Genomic DNA, 23,643 nt, shown 5'->3' on the forward strand with positions numbered 1-23,643 from the left:
CCTTTAAATTGACTTCAAAAGTGCTGCAGCGTGCTCTAATCGGGAGGCCTCTGCATGAATACAGGCGCTACGAGTGTGGAACTGCATGGATGCAAAGGCTTTAGCGGAAGCTCTGATTACCGCGCTTTGCGATAGCATTAGCTAGCAACCCATTTGAGAGCACATTTTCTGGGTTATCAAGCACGTACAGCTGCAGAATCTGCGACATTTTTAGCTGTTAGATTCCGTAAAAGCTACGATTACTCTCATTCCAGTATAACGGGATGTCATAAATTTGAGGGTTGCTACTCGTATTGTCGTCTCAAACGATTCTACTCTAAGTGCAGTTATCCGCAGAAACACGTCGTCGCTGCGCTTCAGACCAGACAATCTCCGCGGGTAGGTCACACACACAATCTAGCCACAAATGCCTGTTGATTCTTGGCCTTATAGTCTCCCACGTCGAGCACCGTCTGGCTTGATATTCGTGAACAAGATCAAGGTACGACCCGTGGAGTTCTGTAAATCTTGAGGCAATAGCTCCCAGCATGGTGGCCCAGATAAGAAATTCCGAGACGCATCCATCTGCATTCCATTCGCTCCCTTGTAATGCGGACACCAGAGGCAACATCGCCAAGGAGTGACGGTATTTTATCTGAGCATGATGTGGAGTGGGTAAAATAATCATGTCAAGGAAAATTAGACTTGACAACCGACAAATTTCTCGCAATACGGGCCCTGTTTCCATTAGCAATTGGCAAGCATCGAGCTCGTCTACATCTGGCCTAAGTTGTGAAGTCGTTGACAAGAGTTTGTGCGATGCCCAATCGCAGTTGTTGGCGAGGACATCAAGTGACTCGGGAGCCCCGGGCCCGCCGCGGTGGAAGTGATCAAGTGCCACAGTGATCTCAGCCATGGTTGCTAGTATATCAGTCATATTTTGGTCCAATTGGGACGTTGGGAGCAACGACTCGTCCCCAAGCCCTAGTCGAAACGCTTTCCCCAGAATCTTGAGCAAATGCGTAGCTTTTTGATCAGGTTGCCATAGTTCAGTTTGCAGAATGGTTTGCAGCTGGCGATCGCAGGGAAATCTCGGCACCGACCCCAGGCGAGCATTGTACAGCATGTCGAGCCTTTATAGAACAGATTAGTTGATAAGCCCTTTCAACGATGGTCGTGTATATAGGTGACATTGGATGAACATATTATCTTCAGGAAAACGTACAGGTGCATGACACATCCGAATGTGGGTTGGTCAATATGCCCAAGCCCACCTCGTTGCTCAATGAACGTATATAGAGCCCTTACATGCTCTTCAGCAAATGTCATCCTACCATATATATGCATATCGCGGTAAGTAGCCAATGGTGACAATGGATGTGGCTCAGGTTGCGGCGAAAGGTCAAACCCCCCGTGAACAGCTAGCACGAAAATGGCGACCAGTGCGCTATCAGCAATGGCGACGTCAGGGAATGCCTGGTACCCGTCGATCTCGCATCGTAGGGCTTGGATAGCTTGGGCCTTCCATTGCAGGCCCATGGTGATGGTGTGACTATGGGACATGGACTCGGAGCAGGAGAGGACATAGTGAGTAGATGAGCCCAGTAGTTGGGCATACAATGTGGCAGGGTTCTCCATGGTCCGCCACATCCAGTGCTGGACAAATGTGTTTTTGCCCCCCTCCGACTCTCCAAAAGCCGACCAGGTGGTAGAGAATGCTATGAAAGAGCGTCAGCTGGGGTTATTCAACGCGTCCATGTTATGCAAGTATAAATCGGAGGATAGGCGTGACAGGGAACCGCATTGGAGAGCGGTTCAACAAAGGGGAGCAACATACCATAGTGGAGCATAAAATGCTCGTCTTGTGCAAGGTTCGGGACGATAAGGGAGTTGAATGGATCCCAGACGCCGACGCCTATCCCGCGGGGCGAGATACCCCTGGGTAGCAGCTGAGAGGCATCCTGATCATTCGGACGACCTCTTTTGGGCGTGGACTTGCTCTTTGCCGGACGACCACTGGGCTTAGTTGACGCCTTAGTCTCAGCGAGATCCGAGTCTCGCCCAGTCCCACCCCTCGAGAAGCAAGTGACGAACTTGAAGTTTTTTGGTTGGGTAGATTTAAGCTGATGGCCTTGCCTCGATGCGTGAGCCTTTGCTCGCGTGTCCAATTGGCGCTCCTTGCGAAAACTATCAGTTGATAGGTGGTTTAAAAAGAGTAACGGCGCTGGTTGTCCAGATGCCATTGTCGCTGAGGTACGCTGTCGACCGCTTTTCTCAGACATGAAGGCATTCGTGGGAGGGGAGGACACAAGCTGTTTAACTCCGCTTTGGCGATCCAGACCAAACCTGATTTGGCATGTGGGTGATCTCCATTTCGAGTAAGATGCGGAGGCTGGCTCTGACAAGGATTGCACTCCGCGTCTTTTCTTATTGGACCAGTGTGTCACACCCGACATTCCCCGTTCCGCGCTATTCTCAGCTGACATGCAGGAGGCGATGAGAAGAGAAGGTCCGGCAAAAGTTCAATGCTGGGAGGTAGGTATGTCTTGTCTTGCAATGTCATTCGACGCCATTAATTGAGGACAGCTAATGCGTCGTGTATCATCTTCCCTACGAATCTCGTTCCCAAATCAGAGCCGAGCTACCTGGGTACTCCTCCTAACTAATTTACATTCAAGGTACAGCAAATACCCCTTCAGCGCATTTTACAGGGCAAGGGGACCTTCCAGTTTCACCTTGTTCAGATGTCTCGGGCCATACTACCGGGAATCCTGTATCTATTGTTAACAGGTCAGGTGGGATGTAAAACGCACCCATTGCATCTAGCAATGGAGTTGCTAATCGCGTCGGCAGCTCTGCGTCAGAGGATCCGCAAAGAATACTTGCATCCGCTAATAGTTGGTTTTGTTGAACTTGTGTCCTCTGCTCTTCGTCGCCCTTTGCTATAATATATCGTAGGTTGATGCTGCCCCACGGGAGTCCACTGATTTCACTCTCCTCTACCATCTCAAGAGCATCAGAGGTACGATAGCTATTTTGGGAATGTGATTGGTTCAAAGAATCCCTTTTGGCCGTTTCAGTTGTTTCTTTGATCTTCTGCCCTTCGGTTTCGTGTTAGTCTTAGTACGCCCGATGCCGGTCCATTTCAACACTCACTAAACTTGCGTTGGGCGTTGCGATTTTGGATCCGCCGCCTCTGAGCTGGCTCCGAGACGTGTTCCCAGTCGTCCTCCGTTCGGTTTGCTCGCGAGTGCTTCTTGGAACGTCGGCGGACTCGTGGCATCCTCCCCCTTCCTTTTCAGCGGGTTTCTGAAATACAGATTCTCGTCGATATGGGATTTCAAAGGCCCAGAAACGATGAGATGCATCAACTCAGTTTGACGGGTCGGGTTCTTGGATGTTTGGCGCTGAAGGTCTAATTGGAAGTGGCCTTGGCAATGGATGTTGACGCAGGGAAATTTCGGTGAAGGTCACAAAACAAAAGGCATTCTTTCAGGGTCCTAAATACCACTACCAACAAGTCAAATGCCACAGTAAAATTTATAGTGAACGAGGCATCAATCTCCCATTCCCATGCATGGGTCGTTTGAAAAACCCTAGTCCAAAGATGGAATCCACCCACTTTCCAATCCGGGGCAAGTCCCAACTAAGCCAGAGTAAGGGGAGGCATCCAGGAGCGATCATTGGAACAAGTCGTGCAGATCAGTGACTTTTTTTTCAGCTGACACATATTTAATGCGAGGCGGCGCACTCGGCTGTTTTGTTAGAGCATTTTATCGAGACGATGTCCACAAGAGCAATTAATCGTATGCTATTTTTAGTTGGCTAATCCTACGCCGAGAGTTCTGATCCATGCTTTAGGCATGCAACAGATGATGGTCAGGTCTAGGTCTGGTATTTTTCACGCAGCTGGTTTAAATATTATTCCGAGCCTCGGTCTCGAGTACATATTTTTGACTCGTGTCGCTGATCTGGGTGCCATATTGTCGCCTCTTTGCTCTTACACAACGTCAACATTGACTGGGTTTGCGCCTCGCCAACGGGTCACGTTCAACCAATCCCTATGACATGTTTTTCAAGGAGAACATTACGCATGGAGAAGCTCTGTGCACATCTTCACACTAATGACTCTTGTTTTCGGTATTTTCACAAGCCAAAATTCCTACTTAGTCTCGGTTTGCACCATCCACATCCTCAAGCCCAATTGCAGATGTTACCGCTGTTTGAGATGACTCTTGTGTAATTCCATCAGGCTGTTGTGTCCTTTCTACTAATTCAGTCAAATTTTAGGCGCTTTCAACTACGGCAGTTGTACTCTAAGCCCACCCTAGCCTCTGACTCGCAAACTCAGAGATTTAACTATCACAAACAGTTTCAGTAAAATTGATCAAATCTCCCGAGTGTGCGATGAGCTGACCTCGCGATATGTTCCTCTAAGCACAACATGGGAATTGTACAGTGCCTTGAAGGCCTAATATTATTTATCCAGGGCATCAGCTGTTTCGGCGGTGTCCACTTAGCCATTGCTACACTCTTCTAAAACTGGTCACGCGACCAATGGCTTGCTCCAGCACGTTGGTCGCCTTCCAACAAGGGGGGTTCATCCTTCGAGTCACCAGGTATGGTTTGGACGGCGGCTTCTACCGCAAGGCGAGAGCTTCAAGTCCTTCAGAAAAGTTCATGACACTCCCTCTATGCTCTTGATACACATATTGTTATCGTGGGATAGACAATGCTGTCATCTCCGCCCCGCTCATGATCCAGTTCCCACGCCATTGACAGGGATATATTCCAGATTGATTGCGTGTACAAAATCCTTCAAGACCTGATCCTCTGCGAATCCGCTGTACATCCATCTTACTGAAGATATCAATATTCTGAGAAATACCATATCGGTCGTACACGAGAGCCTGCAGGTCTAGCACTCCTTTACAATTTACGAGGTCAATTTTGGACGCTTGAGTCTCAATTGGACGGTGTAATTAAGGTGAATCGTGCTCCGAGGCGTTCCGAACGATTTTCGGTATCCCAAGGCCTGTAACGACGATACAAATGACTACGCCGTCGCTTTCCACTGTGTCGGCGATCAACATTGTGCCTACAAGCTGACTGCCCTAGCTCATTGTGTTAGGTATGAGTTTGGGAGCCTGTCCCCGGTGGAACATTCCACTTTTCGTCAGCACTGAGCCACAATCTATGAATCCTTCCGCCACCCTAAAAATGTGACCCTTGACCTTGGTTATCTTCAACAACGTCGACCACGGAGATTCTGATTCAGGATTTAGTTTGTAGAGTGAAAGATAGGACTCGCACGTGGCCAGTTCTCTTTCAAACGACCTCGGAGAACATGGGGTGCGTAATGGCCTGCTGTTTCCCACAAACAGACGGATGTAATAGTGCCCAGCTAAGCTTGAGCGCCGACGATCTTGATCTCACCCTTGTTCTTTCCGCCTGCCGCAATATCCGTTTGAGCGGTCACCTGTGGTCAGACTTGATCCTTCGAGAGGTTGTCTCAACACTAGGATGGTGATAGCAATTTATGGGAGCATTCTAATGGAGGGGTAATAAAACGAACAAGTTCTCAATCTTTAGGTTCGACTTGCATTATTTGCAAGCTGAGGATTTTCTTTTCTCAACTCATGGTTGGTTCCAACTTTCGTGTCTCCGCTTCGTCTTACAGGATGTTCGGTACAGGATAGTAACAGATATATCGCGCAGCTGAAAGCGAAATTTCGCAAGAACCACCACTTCCACACCCATAGGTCGAGTAGCACCATTCGTAGGTGCACTTTGCTCCTTTGAAATTCCCCTCCACTTCTATGAACAGCGAAGGATTAGGGTACATGGGCATATACTGGATCCTCGTTTCGACCGAGGCTGTACATTGGTTCATATTAGGCCAGCAAACACCTCAACATCCCCTCCGCCCTCCGCCCAATCATCCGCAAAAGCATTAGCGTGCATGTGCAGAATATCCAAGGCAGCAGCAAAAAGCCCAAGTGATAGATCGATCGACCCCTAGAAAGGTCTGGCATTTGATCCTTCAACCATCCATGTACCCATGGTCGCAATCCTTTGGCCACATGTATGAGTACTGATCGAGCCCATTTAGGAAGCTCACATTGTGGGAGCGAGCATGAAACTGCACAGCCTTGGTTCTTCCAATAGTCTCGAGATGACCCAGTTATCCTATGGAAACGGTGAAAATGATATCTTTGAGAAACGGGGACACCACCCTTCAACATGTATAAGTAAAATGGGGCCTGCCTTCTCATGTTCTCTTGAACCAAAGCAACTCCACCAACGGCCTGAACAAAATCACACAATATGAAGTTAACTTACAATCTTCTATTTTCCCTGGCTGTGGGATCCCTCGCTGCTCCCCATGCCACAACAACTGCTCCCCAGAAAATCCGAGCCATCTGGTCCTATGCTAAAGACGACTCTACAACATCTCTCAAGGTCTACAATTCCGACAAAACTGAGTTTTATGGAGAAACCGATAGCAGCACCATCAATTCTGGTAACTTTGTCAACTTCTCCATTACCTTTAATGCAGACGACAACGGCTTTGGCTAAGTGAATTTCGGCAACTTTACCAACAAGACTCGTGCCAGAAAGGATCTGTCGTGGGGTGCCATCTGTAACAAAAAGTTCAATCCTACAAGTGCCGAGGTTGATTGCATTCTCCCCGGTATTCCTGGCTTCTTGCTCCAAGCTATTGCAGAGAGAACTGTTAAAGAACAGCGCCAAATTATTCCATGCGCCCCTATCCAGAGTACTGTTGCAGTGGGCGACGGTGACCCGGATTAAAACTACTATCATCTGCAGATCAGTGCGAGCAGCAGCGTACTCAATAGCGTCACAGATCCTCGGACTAACTTTTTACAGGAGGTCATCAGCTGCGGCTCAGCTGCGTCCTTCTCGGTGGGATATCTAGAGTCCGAGTCCTTTACTATCGGCTTTAGTACTTCCGGAAATCCCGTCACAATCGTCAGCGACCCTGTTATTGTTAAGTCTCCAAACTCAGATAATCGTGGCGGCGGGTACTACTGTGTCATCGGCACATGCCGTGCTAAGGGTGACAATTACTGGGACAACACCGGCCCTGCCGGCGGACCTCAGTGAAGGCACGTTGATAGCCGGAGGGGTATATAGGTGCTAGGGTTACGGCTTGAGACAAAACGAAAAGAATTAAGGCTACCTTCGTCATAATGGATGATATTCATATGCAAAGTGATTTCCATTTGCTTAAACAGTGCACAATTTATTGAGTTGGTCATTAGAGAACTGGAAATACAAGAAGAATTGTAGAAACAACAGAGGGCTGCAGAAATCTTAATGGAGATGCGGGCCGGTTATAGTTTCCTTGCCAACCCCAAGCTAGAAAATGAACTTCCAGAGCCTCGCTTTATTTTCCTGGTAGAATTTATCGACAAGGTCGTCTGGGCTAATCTGTACCCATGAAAGGTGTGGTCGTGATGTTACGCGGCCGCGGAAAACGAGTCCTGTCCCTTTGCATCTGCCACGATCTACAACAAAAAGCCGAGAAGTAACCCCCCACAAGTCCCGAAACCCCATGGGGTGAGATAGCCACATGCGCCTACCTAGCTAGTAGCTTTGATGGGCCTATCATAAAGCTGATCTTAATGGAAATCCTTGACCTCGCGAACATGACGCGCCGCCTGGACTCAGTCGATACCGTTAGCAGTGCGGGCAAGCGGCTCAGGTATCCGGTGGCACCTTAGACCAACTGCAATAAAGTGCAATAACCAAAATCCGGAAATCGGAAATCGCACAAATATAGCCCTTTAGTTATAGAGTCTAGCCCCTATATTTATAGGGCTCTACCTACTACAGCCCCCTATAGTTTACAGTCTTTCCAGTGGGCTATAGCAGCTACAGTCTTCAAGCTGTATTCTTACCAGCCAGCTCTCTAGATAATAGAAAATTACAGCTACTAAGCAGGCTGTATAGAGAAAAGCTGCAGCTATTATTGCTTGCTGTAACAGGCATTATTGCGGCAGCTGCAGGCTGTTGTGCTGTAGCTGCTATTGCAGCAAGCAGTTAGTATCTAGATAGAAGCTGAAAACTGCAGCCTTACAGAGCTATATTTTGCCTAATTTTATACTGCAGCTGTCAGCCTTCTACTCAGGAATAGCAGCTGCAGTATAGCAGCCTGCAGCTGCTGTAATAGCACCTCTCGCAGCAGGTAATAGTAGCTGTAGCTTTTCTCTATACAGCCTGTTATAGCAGTAGTAATTTTCTATTATCTAGAGGGCTGGCTGATAAGAATACAGCTTGCAGTCTGTAGCTGCTACAGCCCACTGGAAAAACTGCAGACTATAAAGGGCTATAGTAGGTAGGTCTCTATAAATATAGAGGCTAGGCTCTAAAATTATAGGGCTGTAATTGTGCAATTTTGCGATTTCTAATTTCTGGGTTTTTATTGTTACACTTTAGCGTAGGTTGTTAGTCTAAGGTGCTACCGTACAAGTACGCACCGACCGGTAATCAGCTGTTAGAATGGCTCCTGTTTCCGGGTGATAAGTCTAGAACACGCGTAGCCACTGGAACCCATATCTCGTGATACATCCCAGCATTATCCCCTACTGCCTCCATCAAGTACCTGTTTACCCTGCTCTGCTTTGGTGAATTTATTCGTGAGCTTCAGCACAGTTAGCGAACGTGGAGAAACCCAGCGATCTCGATCATGTTCAGAGGGCCTCCACCCTTGATATACATGAATCCCTCTCGTGTAAAATGCCGCATTGGCCGTGTCTTTGGGCCTGTTGGTTGTCTGTCAGATATATTCGGTGGTCGATATTGGTTTAGCGGTAGTGGTATTCTGGCATGCATTGGTATAGTCGTGTGTGCAACGGCCACTTCCATTCCAATCTTGATCGGAGGAAACGTCCTGCTTAGTATTTCAAGCACGATATAAATCAGGTTTCACCGTCTCCAATCTCATTTATTTGATCTTATTGATTGAGAATGTGACCTATACTGTTGATGTGGCCTACCTTGCTAGCTATAGGTAGGGTAAAAAAGTCTGGTCCTCCAGGTGGCCAAAATCTGTTATTGCCCTGTATTTTAGGCGCGAGTCGGGACGTCGGGTGCTAATAACGGATCCTGGGGGTGGTGGAGCTTCTGGTTCCAGGCACTAATGCAGCATGCTGACAACTTAACCTAAACCGGAACCCCAGACTTTCTCCCAAGATGGGCGAAAAACAGTACACAATACATTTGGGAAGCCTTAAATAGACCTTAAATCGTCGACCATCTAGATCATGGCTTCCAGTTCTTTTTCATTTCTTAAAGGCGTAGCTCGTTTTCATTTATTCAGTTCCTCACCATGGCGGAACTTGCACCCCTTTTCCGAGACACTCCCTTAGGTCAGCTCGTTCGCAGGGCGACCAAAGGCGGTCTCCTCAAGTATCCGGACGAGCAGCCAGGCTTTAAACTGCCAGAACGGTACTATGACGCCTCGAGAAATCGTGGTTCCGAGCCTTCATCAGAAGTCGAAGGGGCACAGGAATGGATCATCGTGGATTGGTACTCCGACGAAGACAAGGAGAATCCACAGAACTGGTCCGCGTGGAAGAAGGCATACCTCCATCTCTCCATCAATATCTACACCTTTGCCATCTACATGTCATCATCGATATACACGCCCGCCGCTCCCGAACTTATGAGAATATACGGCATCTCAAGCGTCACGGCTTCTTTGGGGCTTGGTCTCTACGTCCTTGGGTACGGGCTTGGACCCCTGGTTTTCGGTCCACCGTCAGAGATTGCGTCCATTGGGCGCAACCCGGTGTACGTGACGACGCTTATACTATTCGTTGTGCTTTCGGTTCCAACTGCGCTGGCAGACAACATTCCTGGCTTCATGATATTGCGCTTCCTTCAGGGCTTCTTCGGTTCGCCGGGTCTCGCCAACGGGGGTGGCTCCATCAGCGACATCACTGCACCGCTGGCCATGCCGTATGCCTTGTATCTCTGGGCATTCTTTCCACTTGCTGGTCCGTCTGTAGGTCCTATGATTGCTGGGTTCAGTGTTCCCACGAAAAACTGGCGATGGGCAATGTGGGAAATACTTTGGATATCGAGCTTCTCTCTCGTCAACATGGTAAGTTTAATTCTTATTTGACAAAAATGGCTGTTGATTCTCATTCTTCCAAAGCTTCTTCTCCCCGAAACCTCGGCCGCGAATATTCTTCACCGCCGCGCTGCTCGACTCCGCGCCTTGATGAACAATGCAAACTACAAGTCCCAGTCGGAAATATCGCAACAGCATCTCTCTGCCGCAACCATCGCCCGCAACTCGCTCATGATTCCGTGGAAAATCAACCTTCTCGACCCTTCTGTGCTCTTTACAAGCCTGTACTGCGGCCTGATTTACGCCATATTCTACTCGTTCTTCGAGGTCTTCCCTTTCGTGTACGTGGACATATATGGCATGAATTGGGGAGAGATGGGACTTGTCTTCATGTCGGTTCTGGTTGCAGTCCTCGTCGCCGGCGTGCCATATCTATCCTTTATCCATTTTGTTGTCAATCGCGCCGTGCGTGAAGGCCGACAATTGGAACCCGAGGTTCGGCTGGTCCCTGCGGTTTTTGCCAGTTTCTTCGTTCCCATTGGCCTCTTTCTGTTTGCGTGGACTGCCCGACCGGAAATTCACTGGATTGTTCCGAGTATAGGGGTGATGCTTTCCAGTGGAGGGTTTTGCATCATCATTCAGAGTATCTTTGTCTATTTGTCCCTTGCGTATCCGCAGTACGCGGCTAGCCTCCTGGGGGCGAATACCTTCTGCCGTGCCGGCATGGCTCTTGCCTCGGTATTGTGGAGCACACCATTGTATGATACGCTTGGGGTATCGAAGGGTACGAGTTTACTGGGTGGGTTGTGTTCCGGGTGCATCATTGGCGTATTTGTGCTGTGGTCGAAGGGAGCGGCCTTGAGAAAACGGAGTCGATTTGCGGTTGCAGAGTAGAGGAGGTCTTACATTGGCTTTACTGCGCCTGAGGCAGCCCTGACTGAACCCGATATTGATAGATATACCAATAGTTATTCAAGGTTTCCTTTCCGTTACTATGATACTATAAACACGCAGCGCTCCTTGCCCCTCACATGTGGTCCATAACGCATCAAAATGTGAGCCTCTTTTCTCCTCTTTTCGCACGCCAGTAATTTGTCGCCTCCTGCATTTCCCAACAGCCTTCTAGCAACGACCCCCACTTCCTTAAGAAGGTCTCGCTCACCTCCCAGGCCCGCGGATCCCACGGTTCGCCCCAGATTATAAGTGCTGCCTTGTCTGTCACACCGCCGTCAGTGACTTCGACCATGTCGTAGCACAGCTCATCTTCGTCGATTGCGTCAGCTTTGGTAATCGCAACCAGAACGTTGTCTCGGAATCGAGGCACAGGGAATAGATCGATCCAGGGGTGGTGGGGAATGGAAAGCTGCATTCCCGTTGGATGGAGGGACTGGGGACGGGAAATTGTAGGCGTTTCCATTGCTTCCAATGAGTATTCGCCCAAGCCAGGCCCCTGGCAAGAGAACGGTGACAAGCCATCACATAGGAGCCACTCCTCGGTAACACCCAGAGCTGTAGCATTGCGGGACAGCGCGTAGAAGACGTTGACTCCCATCAAGGTTGGGAGGTTGCCGAGGCAATGCATCCCCGCCACGTACTCGACGTAGGCTTGTTGCGCAAATTTACGGACCATCATCTGCTTCTCTTCGCTTACTAGATGACAACGCAGCCGTTGCGAGGTCTGATCTTTACGAGCATCCTCTGTACCATGGCGGTCCACCAGGTGTTTTGCTTGCACTAGGCTGTCCGCATAATGAGGAGACATGGCTGCAGATGCTATCATCGCATGGGCGTTGCTATTTGCAGCGCCACCTGGGTTCAGTTCCATCTTTCTTCTTCCTAAAGACCCAACCACAGAGAGGGAATGTCAGCTGAGTGATCATCTTACAGCGAACTAGGGTATGGCGTCACTAACGGCGAGCCCTTTGATTAAGCCGGTTCTGTAGTTTTCTCCTCTGGGCCGTGCTTGTCACGCCAGTCCAATCATCCGTGGTATTGCGCACTTCTGATCGCTGCTGCATCGGCTGCAACAGAACGAGCGGGTAATTGGGGCCAAGTTGATCCATGACGTTCGGTGATGTTCGGAAGGGGAGGAGGAACAGATGCCGGCTCCTCTCGCTTGAGCGTACCACGTAGCGTCCATATTTATGCGACCTGCTTACCTTTAGTGTTTGGGTGGGACATGATTCTCCTCCCGTTGCACCACACCGCACTGACTCGTGGCGGAGCTTGATCAGGAGATAGGCCAAACGCCGAAAGGTCCGGGGGATGAACCTCGGAAGTAGCTTATTAAGATTAAGCAAGGAGTTTGTGTTCCAGCCGTTCGACTATGTTCCAAGGGTTTCTACCACCAAATTCTCCCTTATCATGACCTTCACTGACTCTCCTCAGCTGCCTTTATTCACCAAATACTCCTTGTCCCTGTTTTCTTGGCTTTTGCTTGGATAACTTCGTCTCGAGTGGAGTCGACCCTGCAAAAGGAGTGGAGCCAAGTGTCAGCAAGTTGCATTAGTGTCACTGCATCAAATCGTATACAGTCTAGCCTTTACTTTTGGCGGTTTATGATTGACGCCGAATTTGCCTCCATTCACCAAGTAAGTTTAATACATTACATGTTTATATCTTTTAGCTTGGCAATATGAATAATTGCCCTTCCAAATATGACATTCGCTCACCTCACTCGTTGCCTCTATATATGTACGTGCGAGCTTTGAAAGGCTCAGATGGTATGAATCCAAACAGGAATTACACATAAATCACTTGCCGGTTATAGGTCCACCGCCCTACAGCGGAGGTGATATATTGTAATCAATTTCATCGTTGTTATTCACACTCATTAACGATAGATAACCCCAAAGCATTAACTGAACCCAGACACCCCTAGCACAACTAAAGACACTGAGAGTAATACGGGTTCAACACTTGACATGTAGAACCCCACGCGCACACTGTAGGCCCTGTGTAGTCCTTGCCACCACATTGGCTGTATTTGGGCAACCCTCCACTGATTGGCCCACAAATGATGCCCTCGGTTGAGGTTGCAGATGCGATGCTTGACGTCGTTGTCGTGGTTCTGAGGGTAGTGACCCCAGCGCCTATTGACGTGGTCGAAGTTGACTGGACATTCGAATTCGGGGCAGAAGACGAGGTTTGCGAAGCGGTTGTGCTGCTGCCTTGACTCTGGCCTGGCACCGTGGCACTGGACGTGACAGATGCACTAGTGGCGGCTTGGGCAACCGTAGATGGCAAGCCAGAAACAAGAGTTGGGCCGGGGATTGTATACGACAGTGGTGTGGTGTAGAGGTTGAACAAAATACCGGGGTCGTTTGACTTATACAACGACGTGCCCTTGACGCCTGCCGGAGCCAGAGAGCCGCCGCCGGTAACTTTGATGTTGAAGCACTGGGGATAGTTCTGGGCACCATTTGGTTGGCCACTGCCGTGGAGGGCAATGATCTCATGCCGCAAAACATAGTTTCCCGCAGCCAGGTTGGCGGGAATCTGGACCGTCCAGGAGAAACCATTTGCAACGAGGACATCGGCCCCCCACTTCCCGCTCTGGAGAGACATGTCAATCAGTCCGCTAACACTGATCTTGAAGAACTCCAGCTGCGTCTTGTCTGCATCCTCGCAGTTACCCGGGCACTTGGCCAAGTAGTCAATAACCGGTCCTTTGTGAGACTCAGGCCATGTGTTCCATTTCAGGTTGATCTTTTCTCCCGCCTGTACAGTGACATGACCTCGCGCTGCCTTGGCACCCTTATGGCAGATAATATCAGGTTCACCGAAGCTGTTAGGCTCAACGTAACCATTATCTGTAGCCCCAATGGTCCAGCCAACTACAGGGTCATGGTTGGGATTCCAAGAGAAGGCCGGAGCATCATAGCCTCTGTAAGCCACGCCGTTGGTAATGAGCCAGTCAACATGTCCGTGGGCGGCAACATTGGCGACAGAGGCCACAATGGTAACAAGCGAGGATATTTTGATGATAGCCATTGTATGCGTTGACTTGAATGAGGAAGAGGAAGGAAGTATGTTGGCGCTTGTAGAGAGTTGCAACCGCAAATCCAACGCCGAACAAAGATCCAGGAAGCTGTAATCAAATTGAAGAGGAGTAGATTGTGGGTGATATTAGGAGATCAAAACAGCATTTGACGGCTTCCTATATACCATATCGTCTTCCGATGCCAAGGAGGCGTGGAATGCCGAGATGGAACGCGGGACGGTCCAGACCAGCCGACCCGTACCACCACGTTGTGTTAATGTGTCTTAAGGGAAGGCCAAGACATATTCAGGATCTAGATTCCGCTGTGTGTTCCGCTATTCGCCAAACAGCTCGGTTCCTAGCCAGTTACCAAGCTTGCTTCTGCTGACGCGTCTGATTGTGGCTTTGAAACGGCGCAGGAGAGGCTTCCCAACGGGGCTGTTTTGAGTTAAACAAGACAATATTGACAAGACATTTAACGGTTCAGCTGACACAAAAATCTTCAAAGATTTTAAGCTTAGTGAACTTGTCACTATCCTGAAAGTGGGTGTGACGGCAGGTTGCAAATGGCTCACCCTCAGCTGCTTTAGCGTCCAGGTACTTGAGATGCCCGAAGCTGATTCATACTTCATTTGGCACGCGGAACGCCAAAACGGTCGAAACGGGAAATGCTTGATCGAGTCACATACCATAAAGAGGCCACTACGTTCTTGTTTAGAGTGCCAAGGACACACTAATCGCCAATACATTCCTGATAACCGAGAATTCCAAAATAACTTTTAGGAATACTGCTGACGCGATCTGAAGAGCGAAATCTAGATGAACCATCGGGCGATTGTAGAGTGAGTCAAGATTTGGCGAAATTTTGAATGCGATGGAACTTGGTGGCATCACTGCGACAGCCACTTGTTTGAAGATGCTCTGAGACCCTGCACTACATGACACTATGAAACTGGATCGCCAGCATTGGCAGCTGCCTTACTTGGTGACAATATCTATATTTACATATGAATATACCGATTAGGAATGGAAAGATGGTCTTGCTTGCTTCGTCGAAAGCCCAGTCCGCTAACTGCCGAGGATCTCATGTCGCTTATAAAAAGTGTAGTGTAGCGTTCGACGAACCTATCTCAGATGATAATTCAAGTATTTCCTCAGGCTCGGTGCACCACGGCCTAGGGCTGTGACACATCCTCCGGTAGTGGCAGTACGAGGAATCAATAGCAAAAGTATGCCCACATCAAACAGCCGTGTGGTGATCAATAGAGCCGGCCCTTTGTTCAATCCCCCATACGCTAGATTACCTAGTGTATAATTGCCTCGTTATCAGTGGATGTTTGGTCCGCATTTGTCGGCCTCTCATCAATATCCGGGGCTTCAAGGGTCGCTTGAATTCGTTGGCTGGGAAGCCACTCTTCGGCCGGGATGAGCCACCACGAAAGAAGCGCAAAGATTGTGACAATAGCCATGATGACTGGGGCATAGTTCAAAGTCGAACCTTGGACTGGGAAAGCGTATGGGGAAAAGAGAACCGCCACAACCCACCCGTTCCACAAGACCGCGATGGCTTGGAACGGCTTGCTGAGGCGGCCAAGACTCCATGCAGGTTTGGGGAATCTGTTTGGTGTCAAAAATAGGCGCCCAAGACAGATGAGCCCATATGCTGCGGCTGATGGAACCCCTGCTGCAGATACAAGGGAAGTAAAGGCGACTGATGATGGCAAAATGGTACAGGTGATTATGGACGCAACCACCCACACCACGATGACGGCGTTGCGAGGCTGTCCATCCACAACTCGAGAAACCCAGGGGGAAAATGGCAAGACTCCGTCTCTGGCCACCGCAAACACGAGCCTGGAGGCAGCTAGGACGGCAATGGCCGTATTCTGTCGTAGGTTAGTGATGAGTACATTATTAATTTGGAGCCACGGAACCGATGGATCGTGGAGAAGGTGTCCATACAAACCAAAGAGCGACGATGCAAATAATGTTCATAATGATATGCGCTCTGTCTCCGAGAATAGCTGCATATAGCGGTACGAAGGGTTGTGCGCCTCCAAACGAGAAAAGCGTCTCAGCATCGGGCTGAATGGTGACCTATTAGTTTTCCGGAGCGTTCCTGAACTAGCAGCTTGACACTTACCACACAGAACAGAAAAAGGATCACCACAACAAAGCCTCCCAGTCCACTTGCAATTGTGCTCCAAAAGATACCTCTTGCAGCAGCAACGCTGGCATTCTTTGTTTCCTCAGCAACATGGCCTGAAGCATCGAATCCAATGAGAATCCCCGCAGTTGCAAGATAGGAAAGACACCAATTCCAGCCTGCCGGTGCGCCTGTGCCATTATAGGTGGTCATGAAGGCATCGTGTGTCGAACGGAATCCGTAGGTTTTGCTGGCGGCCACAGGCAGCCAAATTAAATTGAGAACAAAGTCCAATAGCACGGAGCCTGTGGACAAGTAGAAAATCCACTTGAAATAACGAGCTGTCCAGAAAGTGAGATTTAAAGCTAAGATCGCGACGGGTGGGCAATACTTACGCGGCAGCAGATTCCAAATTGCCGCCAGAGCCAACATGACCTCAGTGCAGATCCACTGCACGGCACGGAACTTGATGCTAGAGCTATCAGATGGGAAGTCGACGTTGAATACGACAATTTCCTAACCCTCTCATATTAGCATCATGAATGTGGATTGATTGAACACTTTGTTTGACCCACGGAAAGCATGTAGTTGACAGCAGCTTGCGTATTGCCTGGAATAGTATTAGACGACGACATGATGCCATTGGGGGATATCATGCAATCTTACTCGCACAAAACGTCGTCCACGCTGTAGTGCTCCACCATGCAACAACGAAGCCGAATAGCCTTCCAAACCGCGGGCCGCCGGCTTCAGCAGCCCACAGGTAGATGGAGCCCGCCAAAGGCAGCGATGAGCATATTTCGGCAATCACTGCGGCCGTGATGAAAGTGAAGACACAGGTTACCAGGAAACTCGTCCTGCCAAGACATGAATTAGTCAATACTGCACAAACCTAATGGCGGTGATATCTCAAACCAATATGCAAGGTTGCCTCCAGCTGCTATTCCAGTCGAAAATGTGACTCGCACACCACCAATAAAGTAGAGAGCCGCTGTCCAAAGTAAGTGAAGAGCTCATCTTAGATCTCGGTCAGGTTTAACTTACCAAACGTCGTCGCGAAATTATGGAAGACGTTGAAGGTCCGGTGCAAAACCTAACGCTGTCAATTAAATTGTATGGCTATTACTCAATGTAAACAAACTGACGGGTTCGTATCCGAGATTTTCCTGTATTGACAATTGATGAGCGACAATTCGAGGCCAGAAATGATGAGCAACTCTTACCAAAACTCGCGCGTCAGCTGCATTCCCTTCAAGTTCTTCTCCACCCTCCTTCCCCTTAGCTGGGAGAATTCCTGCTGGGTCTTGCTGTTTGTCGGCCATCACTGATACTTGCTGGAATGATCCGGTTGACTTTGTTTCCTCTTCGCAGAATTTTGCGGGATACTTAATGCACTGCCCATTTCATGTGGGCCTGACGCTGTGGGCAGTCGGTTGCTCTGGGTGTCCACCCATCTCCATACCCAATAGAGACTCTGTCTACAGATCACGTAAAGTGGGGGTGGTAATGGTGGAATCAATCGAGACCTGGGAATTCGCCGAAGCAGAACCAGGATGGTTAGGCTTGTAATTGTCAAGCCTATAGAGATTTGTCCCGCGACGGTCTTATGGCAAGTCGGGACTAGCAAAAACACGCGGACAACACGGAAATTTAACCTGCAAGGAATATCTTCCAATAGACCTACCTATCTAAACCTATTATGGCAGTCAATCCGGTAAGCAGACCCTCTTAAAGGTCGGCTCTTTTGAACATGTAAGTAGTCCTGCGGGGCTTACGTTTACGCAATCGAGCCTCCATATGTCACCATACTGGATGGCGCTGCAGGTGACCTGAGCAACAATCCATGCCGACTGCAATAATGTGAGTCATGGGCACTTTCTTCAAGCAAAAGAGCCTCGGTCTAGAGCTTACTCGCTTGGTCTTTGCAGGTCCGAACGGGATTGATACATCACGCAATGTGCCTGCCAGCTTGCATGATAGCCCATGTCTAAAATACTAAATTGATAACCGTTGGTTGGGCTGACCACAAATTCAGGCAGCCCGTCGTATTGGAGTTTCAAACTCATTCAGCAACCGCTTCACCATGGCCCTCATTTTAGTCGCTACCAGCACGTTGCTCATTGTTTTTGCGTTCCAGCTTTTCAAGGTCAGTCGGTGTATGATTTGCGATTGAACCAAAAAGCTAATACGCCGAGAGCTTTGCCTCCAAGCGTATACATCACCGCTATCGGCGATTCCCAATGCAGGGGCAGGTGCGCCATACTCTCGGCTGCTATGGGCATTTCCTCGCGAATATTGGGGAACTATCACCCTGGATCTTCCTTCACTACATAAGAAACTTGGTTGGCTTCATTGGATACCAGATTGTTGCCACTTTCACTTACGCGCTTAGGGCCCCTCATCCAAATAGGCCCACGAGAGATCTCCTTTTACTCTCTAGATGTTTATGACACGGTACACAAAGTGAACAGTGGATTCCGAAAGGACCCAAGAGTGTATGGTCAATTTGTGCAGGATGGGCATCCGGCTCTCTTTTCCATTACGTAGGCTTCGTTATTCTACTAGTCCTCGTCTCACCTAACTCACTGTCTCACAAAGTAATTCGCGGGAACATTCCAACCGACGGAGAATGATGGGCCAACTATTCAACCGAAGCAAGATGCCGAAATTAGAGTCTTTGATGGTTCATCATATCCGCTTATTTGCGGACGCGCTCGTCAAGAAGAATAAAGCCATCGATATAAATTCAGCGTGCCGGGCACTGGAGGCCGACATTATATGTGAGCAAATTCCATTGCTCCCTGTTAGCATATCTAAACGAGTCATCGCAAAAACTATAGCCGGCTTCTCATTCGGAAACTCGCTAAATGCAATTGATGCTTGGGCACGAGGTGATGGATTAGCGATGGTGGCAAAGAATGACGAGAAAGCAACTCGGATGCCGATGGTATGTATCTGTGAGTGCGCGGCGCCGTTTCATGGTCTAACAAGAAGCATCAACTTATAGCTCACAACTTTTCCTGCTACCTGTGAAGCATGGGAGCAGTTTGAAAACTTAGTATATCAGATGACCGGTATTCGATCCCTATATCGCCATGCCCTGGACGAATTTGACGAAGTAAGAAGAAGTCTTATAAATGGGGAATGTGAACCTAACAGTTGCCCAGTGGACTAAGTATGCTTGGGGCGCAGCCATGGAGTTTACGAAGCCTTCTCGGTCGATTTTCCCGAATCTGATCCAGGTGTTGGTTAACTCCGGACTACACCCAGAAACTGCACTTTCAGAGGCGAAGGAAAATCTTGGTCCTGGAACAGACACCACTTCAGGTTCCCTTGCACATATTTTGTTTGCGTTAGGATGGAACCCTCTGTTCCAGGATGCGCTCTATCAGGATTTGCTTGAAGTAGAATTCTCTACTGAAATGACAGTCTTGGAGAATATTCCAAGGTTGCGAGCCTGTGTCAAGGAAGGGATTAGATGGGGAGGAACAGCAGCTGCAATGCTGCCTCGGGTTGTTCCCGAAGGCGGTGTGGAGTTGTTTGGAAGCCAAATACCAGAAGGGGTACAACTTTCTTTAATTTCCTGCAGTTCTCATTTAGGGAATCTATGCTTACGAAAGAACAGACTATTTTAACTTCGTCCCCCATCTGGTACCTAAGAGATGAGAAAGCTTTCCCCATGCCTGAGCTTTTTGACCCGTATCGATGGATTGAAGTCGATGGGTCTACCTTCAAAGACGATTCTTTGAGGGATCAATACTACATACCATTCTCCAAGGGAACAAATAGTTGTATGGGTGTTCAGTAAGCCTCCACTTATCCGCCTAATGAGTGCTTTCTAGTTGTTAACTTCAGCCTAAGTTTCTCATATTACGAACTGTATCTCAGTGTATCACAACTGGTTAGACGATTTCGCTTTCAGTCGTCTGATTCAGAGGGCGGTCCAGTCGTTTGCAACCCCTCTACTCAATGGCGCCTTGCCTCGCTACCCGCCAGAAAAGAATGGGTTGCTGCAGTGCTAAACAAAAGCCTGCTTGTTACCTTTGAAGAAAGACAGCCAGCAACTCAAATCGATCCTTGATCGTCACGCAAACTACAAGACTTTCAAGGAAGTCGATCTCTGTGATGTCGAAGTAGTTATTTAGTTAACTCGATTAATGGCATGGATGGCAGTGCAACCACAATATTAATCTCATGATTGATGGTAACCTAGTGATGATGGAACAATTACGATATTTCTAAACTATTCTCCCCTAAGACTATACATACATCAGACGCGCCCCAGGAGCGAAACATCGTACCATTCACAAAATTGAAGCTTAATTAGATGCCTGGATTGTCAAATGGAAGTCTTGATATCAGGCTTGCGGTATTCCAATACTTCTCTTGCATGAGATCTCCCTGCATTCAACTCGGTAGATGATGAGATAGAGAATAATTCGCACTGTATGCGGTTCAATGAACACCCAAATATCATCTGCATGATCTATTTGGTCGCTGACTCCTAGGTGCCGGTAAACTCCCTTCTTTTCAGCATTTCCAAGATCAAAGTTAGGGAGGGATGAGACGCTTGACAAAACTCTTTAGGCCGGACATAGATCCAATGTTAACAATACCGTCGTTCAAGTTCCAGTCCCCCGGATCTGGTCCCAGGATTTCCATCTGCGGAGCTGTAAGCTTCTGACCTCCCATAGCGTATACAAATGGTAACAAGGCCGGCATGACATCGTATCGCGGCATATACGCCCCTAGTTTAGGAAGCACCAGATGATAGCCCATATTCTCTAGCAGCCGTGTGACAACTGCCTCGGCTAGCCACTCTACGAAAGAGCGAAACTTGGTGACAGCTTTGAGGCCTACGCATCCAAGGTCCGCGAATGCATTGACGAGAACTTTGTCAGCGGCCCTAGGATTGGGATGTGATCCGTGATGCTCCGCGATGTTGGTGGAAAAAGAGTAAAGTGCTTCGATTCCCCAAGCGGGTCAACCCTTTGGGAAGTGATTTCTTTCATGAAATGAAAGACTGAGGTAGAAGACTTGAGGTGACACTTTTAAAGCTTTCTGTTTCTCAGACAGCTGGTCAACGCCTTCAATTTTGTTGTCGTAGAGATCGGTATTTTTAGAATCCAGGCACTTCCACACAGGGCCGTCGTCGGATTCGAAGCTTTTGACCATGTCCTGGAATGTCTCGTCTTTCTTCTCGCAAAATCCTCAGTGATCAAGTTGAAGGTCTTAAGTTCTTTTATCTAGTAGAAAGAGGCCGTAGCGAAGAGCCTCGCCGCCAGACCTATGGCGATGTCCCGTGAGTTCTGTGATATTTCGTGAGCTGACAAAAAGTCGAAGTTGGATCTGCCGCAAAATAAGTGCCGTAGTCAACGTTGACATAGTATATCTCATTGACATAGCCTATTTTAGGCAGACCGTCCTGAATCTACGAGTAGTTGGCAAGAGAACAAAAACAGCTTCCACCTCAATATAGCTCCCGAAAGTGAGCTGCGTGTGCAGTTCACAGGCGCGCTCCCAGTTATGGCGACGGGGGCAACAATGACTCTGTATCCCTCATCGACCAGAAGTTTTGGCAAATCAATCACGCCGCCGAGAGCAGTTGTTGGTTCAATCGTTTAACCAGGCTTGCTTTTGAGGGTTGGGCGCTCACATACAAATCACCTCCTGGTCTGAAAATTTGAGGCTATAGAAATGGGCTTGAAGCCCGAAATACTTTGGGAGGGCGGCAGCTCTGAACAGCGGGCTTTGATGGACTCTATGGACTCCTGGGATTCTATAGAACCCCTCTCGGAACTATGTCCCTCTTTTACAACATATTGTGACATCGAAGAATAAATATGTTGGTAAACTGAGGTTTAGCGATGGCTTAGTAAAAGCCACACAAAATAACAAAGAAAATATGAATGAAATAATAATAAAAATAGATGACCCTCGCAACGTAAACCCACTGAGGAACTGTCATGGATGTAGAATATTGTCACCTCGCAAATTCCGTCGACGCTGTCAGGCGAGGTAGCATGAGCGGGTCTGTGTTGTTATCCAGGTATGCATGGCCCACCTAAGCAGCCGATTGAGATGCCACTCCCAGAATGATGTATCACAAGGATAGATTCGAGCCAAGCTATCCATCAGAATGAAGTTATGTAATCTAGCTCAAGTATTAAAAACGCCGACTACATCTGGGTGCCGTCGTTGACAGGAGGTGTTTCAATTGCAACGCGCCAAGCGCTCGCGTACGTGGTTTTAGTGGATCGTCATTCCATTTCACGGTTAAGACGGCAAAAACACGAGCAACTAGGGCGTAGTCCCACATTGATGATGATATGCTTAAAGGGTTCCTTCTTTAAGCATCACGGCGAATTAGGTACTCTAAATGGAAAATGACCCGATGGTGGGTCATTGTATGTCACTGTCACTAATCATTGATGCAGAAATTAGATCGCAACATGACGTAGCATAAGCCTTGGAGAAAATGAATCCGGGTGAGATTTTGGAGAGAACTCCGCGGTAAATGAATGAGGGGTGACTGTCCTCTTCAATAAAGCACTGTTAACTGCAAAATTGGAACGCTCCGCTAGAGAGCTCACGTATTTCCGGATATTCCTGTTCAACAAGCACATCTACCTACCCTACGCTTATGTGACTAGGTGGATGCATCAAACTTCACCAAATCGATATGCTACCTGGGAAGGCACTTTAAATCGGATTTTACCAATCAGAAGAATTAAATAGCTGGAATATTAAAACAATCCTCTCGTATCTTCACTTAGTGCGTCATTATCAGCTGTTATAATCTCCAAGTAGATTTACATCCTATCTTCGTTTATTATTGACGCCAGGGCCGTAGCCCGACCACACAGTTGAGGTGCCAAGTTCCCGTTTGGTGTGGAGTTCGGGTAGATCCTAGCTCTGGAACATTGACAGGAAAAGGGGCGAATGTTCGTTGTCACCTAGCTTCACTCCTGGAGAAGCTTACCGCCGAATACTGTGACAGGCATGTTTGTACGCGTACGTACTATTTCCGGCCGTCTCTTAAAGCCTCCAATGGCCTCTAGCGTTTGGGTGCCGCCTTCGATGGTCCCTGTATGTAGTCCCCGTTCTATTCATCCACATAGAATTTCGTTGGGAAATGCGGTTCATCGCAGAAACAGACAATTCTGGTGTGTTTGCTTTGAAGTATTTTCCCCCTCCCCACCATCGGACCGTGAAACCTCTCTGAAAATAAGTGAAATGGGCTCATCTTCAAAAGGCTCATTGCTCAATGTTTCTCAAGACTTGGCGGCTGCTAGCTTCTCCACCACCAACCAGCACGCACTGCGTCATGTCTTCATTTGCGCGCGGCAAGATGGGTTTCGTGAATCTCAGGCGAGCCTCCATAAGTGCCCTGTACGCTGAGCCCGTGCAGGCCTACCATGCACTAAATGTACG

The 23,643-nt window shown here is 48.5% G+C and overlaps 7 protein-coding genes across 7 annotated transcripts; 3 read left to right on the forward strand and 4 right to left on the reverse strand.

Moving 5' to 3' along the window:
- Window positions 1-287: 287 nt before the first annotated feature.
- Window positions 288-2,266, reverse strand: BGZ61DRAFT_459378 (uncharacterized protein). Its single transcript, XM_046246902.1, has 3 exons — window positions 1,817-2,266; window positions 1,205-1,697; window positions 288-1,112 (listed from the first exon to the last, which is right to left on the reverse strand). Exons 1-3 carry the CDS (start codon window positions 2,259-2,261, stop codon window positions 317-319), a joined length of 1,734 nt encoding a protein of 577 aa, XP_046099462.1. The 5' UTR covers window positions 2,262-2,266; the 3' UTR covers window positions 288-316.
- A 4,040-nt stretch (window positions 2,267-6,306) lies between these two features.
- BGZ61DRAFT_537105 (uncharacterized protein) lies at window positions 6,307-7,107 on the forward strand (the record flags this gene model as incomplete). Its single annotated transcript, XM_046254489.1, has 3 exons — window positions 6,307-6,502; window positions 6,560-6,768; window positions 6,871-7,107. The coding sequence occupies 3 exons, from the start codon at window positions 6,307-6,309 to the stop codon at window positions 7,105-7,107; spliced, it is 642 nt and encodes a 213-aa protein (XP_046099463.1).
- Window positions 7,108-9,334: 2,227 nt separating this feature from the next.
- Window positions 9,335-10,975, forward strand: BGZ61DRAFT_428412 (major facilitator superfamily domain-containing protein; the record flags this gene model as incomplete). Its single annotated transcript, XM_046243752.1, has 2 exons — window positions 9,335-10,111; window positions 10,166-10,975. The coding sequence occupies 2 exons, from the start codon at window positions 9,335-9,337 to the stop codon at window positions 10,973-10,975; spliced, it is 1,587 nt and encodes a 528-aa protein (XP_046099464.1).
- Window positions 10,976-11,058: 83 nt separating this feature from the next.
- On the reverse strand, window positions 11,059-12,299 carry BGZ61DRAFT_508997 (uncharacterized protein). Its single transcript, XM_046251986.1, has 2 exons — window positions 11,994-12,299; window positions 11,059-11,917 (listed from the first exon to the last, which is right to left on the reverse strand). The coding sequence occupies exons 1-2, from the start codon at window positions 12,142-12,144 to the stop codon at window positions 11,130-11,132; spliced, it is 939 nt and encodes a 312-aa protein (XP_046099465.1). The 5' UTR covers window positions 12,145-12,299; the 3' UTR covers window positions 11,059-11,129.
- Window positions 12,300-12,880: 581 nt separating this feature from the next.
- BGZ61DRAFT_459382 (glycosyl hydrolase family 61-domain-containing protein) lies at window positions 12,881-14,199 on the reverse strand. Its single transcript, XM_046246903.1, has one exon. The coding sequence runs from the start codon at window positions 14,072-14,074 to the stop codon at window positions 12,968-12,970; it is 1,107 nt and encodes a 368-aa protein (XP_046099466.1). The 5' UTR covers window positions 14,075-14,199; the 3' UTR covers window positions 12,881-12,967.
- Window positions 14,200-14,949: 750 nt separating this feature from the next.
- BGZ61DRAFT_459384 (amino acid permease) lies at window positions 14,950-17,588 on the reverse strand. Its single transcript, XM_046246904.1, has 10 exons — window positions 17,433-17,588; window positions 17,355-17,375; window positions 17,254-17,302; window positions 17,125-17,200; window positions 16,876-17,066; window positions 16,785-16,819; window positions 16,605-16,725; window positions 16,207-16,550; window positions 16,026-16,148; window positions 14,950-15,949 (listed from the first exon to the last, which is right to left on the reverse strand). Exons 1-10 carry the CDS (start codon window positions 17,529-17,531, stop codon window positions 15,368-15,370), a joined length of 1,641 nt encoding a protein of 546 aa, XP_046099467.1. The 5' UTR covers window positions 17,532-17,588; the 3' UTR covers window positions 14,950-15,367.
- Window positions 17,589-18,107: 519 nt separating this feature from the next.
- On the forward strand, window positions 18,108-20,440 carry BGZ61DRAFT_459387 (benzoate 4-monooxygenase cytochrome p450). The gene is made up of 9 exons (XM_046246905.1): window positions 18,108-18,355; window positions 18,407-18,551; window positions 18,602-18,752; window positions 18,808-18,989; window positions 19,050-19,156; window positions 19,217-19,327; window positions 19,377-19,772; window positions 19,835-20,013; window positions 20,071-20,440. Exons 1-9 carry the CDS (start codon window positions 18,293-18,295, stop codon window positions 20,288-20,290), a joined length of 1,554 nt encoding a protein of 517 aa, XP_046099468.1. The 5' UTR covers window positions 18,108-18,292; the 3' UTR covers window positions 20,291-20,440.
- The last annotated feature ends 3,203 nt before the right edge of the window (window positions 20,441-23,643 follow it).

This window comes from Ilyonectria robusta, assembly GCF_021365365.1.
Source record: "Ilyonectria robusta strain PMI_751 chromosome Unknown BGZ61scaffold_22, whole genome shotgun sequence".
Taxonomy (NCBI): Eukaryota; Fungi; Ascomycota; class Sordariomycetes; order Hypocreales; family Nectriaceae; genus Ilyonectria; species Ilyonectria robusta.

Bases quoted from the DNA above. Each gene is read 5' to 3' on its own strand.
- BGZ61DRAFT_459378 (XM_046246902.1), bottom strand. From the start codon at position 2,261: ATGTCTGAGAAAAGCGGTCGACAGCGTACCTCAGCGACAATGGCATCT. The intron at 1,698-1,816 runs GTATGTTGCTCC...GCTCTTTCATAG, and splicing joins GCATTTTATGCTCCACTATG to CATTCTCTACCACCTGGTCG. The intron at 1,113-1,204 runs GTACGTTTTCCT...TGTTCTATAAAG, and splicing joins TTCGGATGTGTCATGCACCT to GCTCGACATGCTGTACAATG.
- BGZ61DRAFT_508997 (XM_046251986.1), bottom strand. From the start codon at position 12,144: ATGGATCAACTTGGCCCCAATTACCCGCTCGTTCTGTTGCAGCCGATG. The intron at 11,918-11,993 runs GTTAGTGACGCC...TTGGGTCTTTAG, and splicing joins GCTTAATCAAAGGGCTCGCC to GAAGAAGAAAGATGGAACTG.
- BGZ61DRAFT_459382 (XM_046246903.1), bottom strand. From the start codon at position 14,074: ATGGCTATCATCAAAATATCCTCGCTTGTTACCATTGTGGCCTCTGTC.
- BGZ61DRAFT_459384 (XM_046246904.1), bottom strand. From the start codon at position 17,531: ATGGCCGACAAACAGCAAGACCCAGCAGGAATTCTCCCAGCTAAGGGG. The intron at 16,820-16,875 runs GTAAGATTGCAT...ATACTATTCCAG, and splicing joins GTGGACGACGTTTTGTGCGA to GCAATACGCAAGCTGCTGTC. The intron at 16,551-16,604 runs GTAAGTATTGCC...CTTTCTGGACAG, and splicing joins AATTTGGAATCTGCTGCCGC to CTCGTTATTTCAAGTGGATT.
- BGZ61DRAFT_459387 (XM_046246905.1), top strand. From the start codon at position 18,293: ATGGCCCTCATTTTAGTCGCTACCAGCACGTTGCTCATTGTTTTTGCG. The intron at 18,356-18,406 runs GTCAGTCGGTGT...ATACGCCGAGAG, and splicing joins TTGCGTTCCAGCTTTTCAAG to CTTTGCCTCCAAGCGTATAC. The intron at 18,552-18,601 runs GTTGGCTTCATT...TTACGCGCTTAG, and splicing joins TTCACTACATAAGAAACTTG to GGCCCCTCATCCAAATAGGC.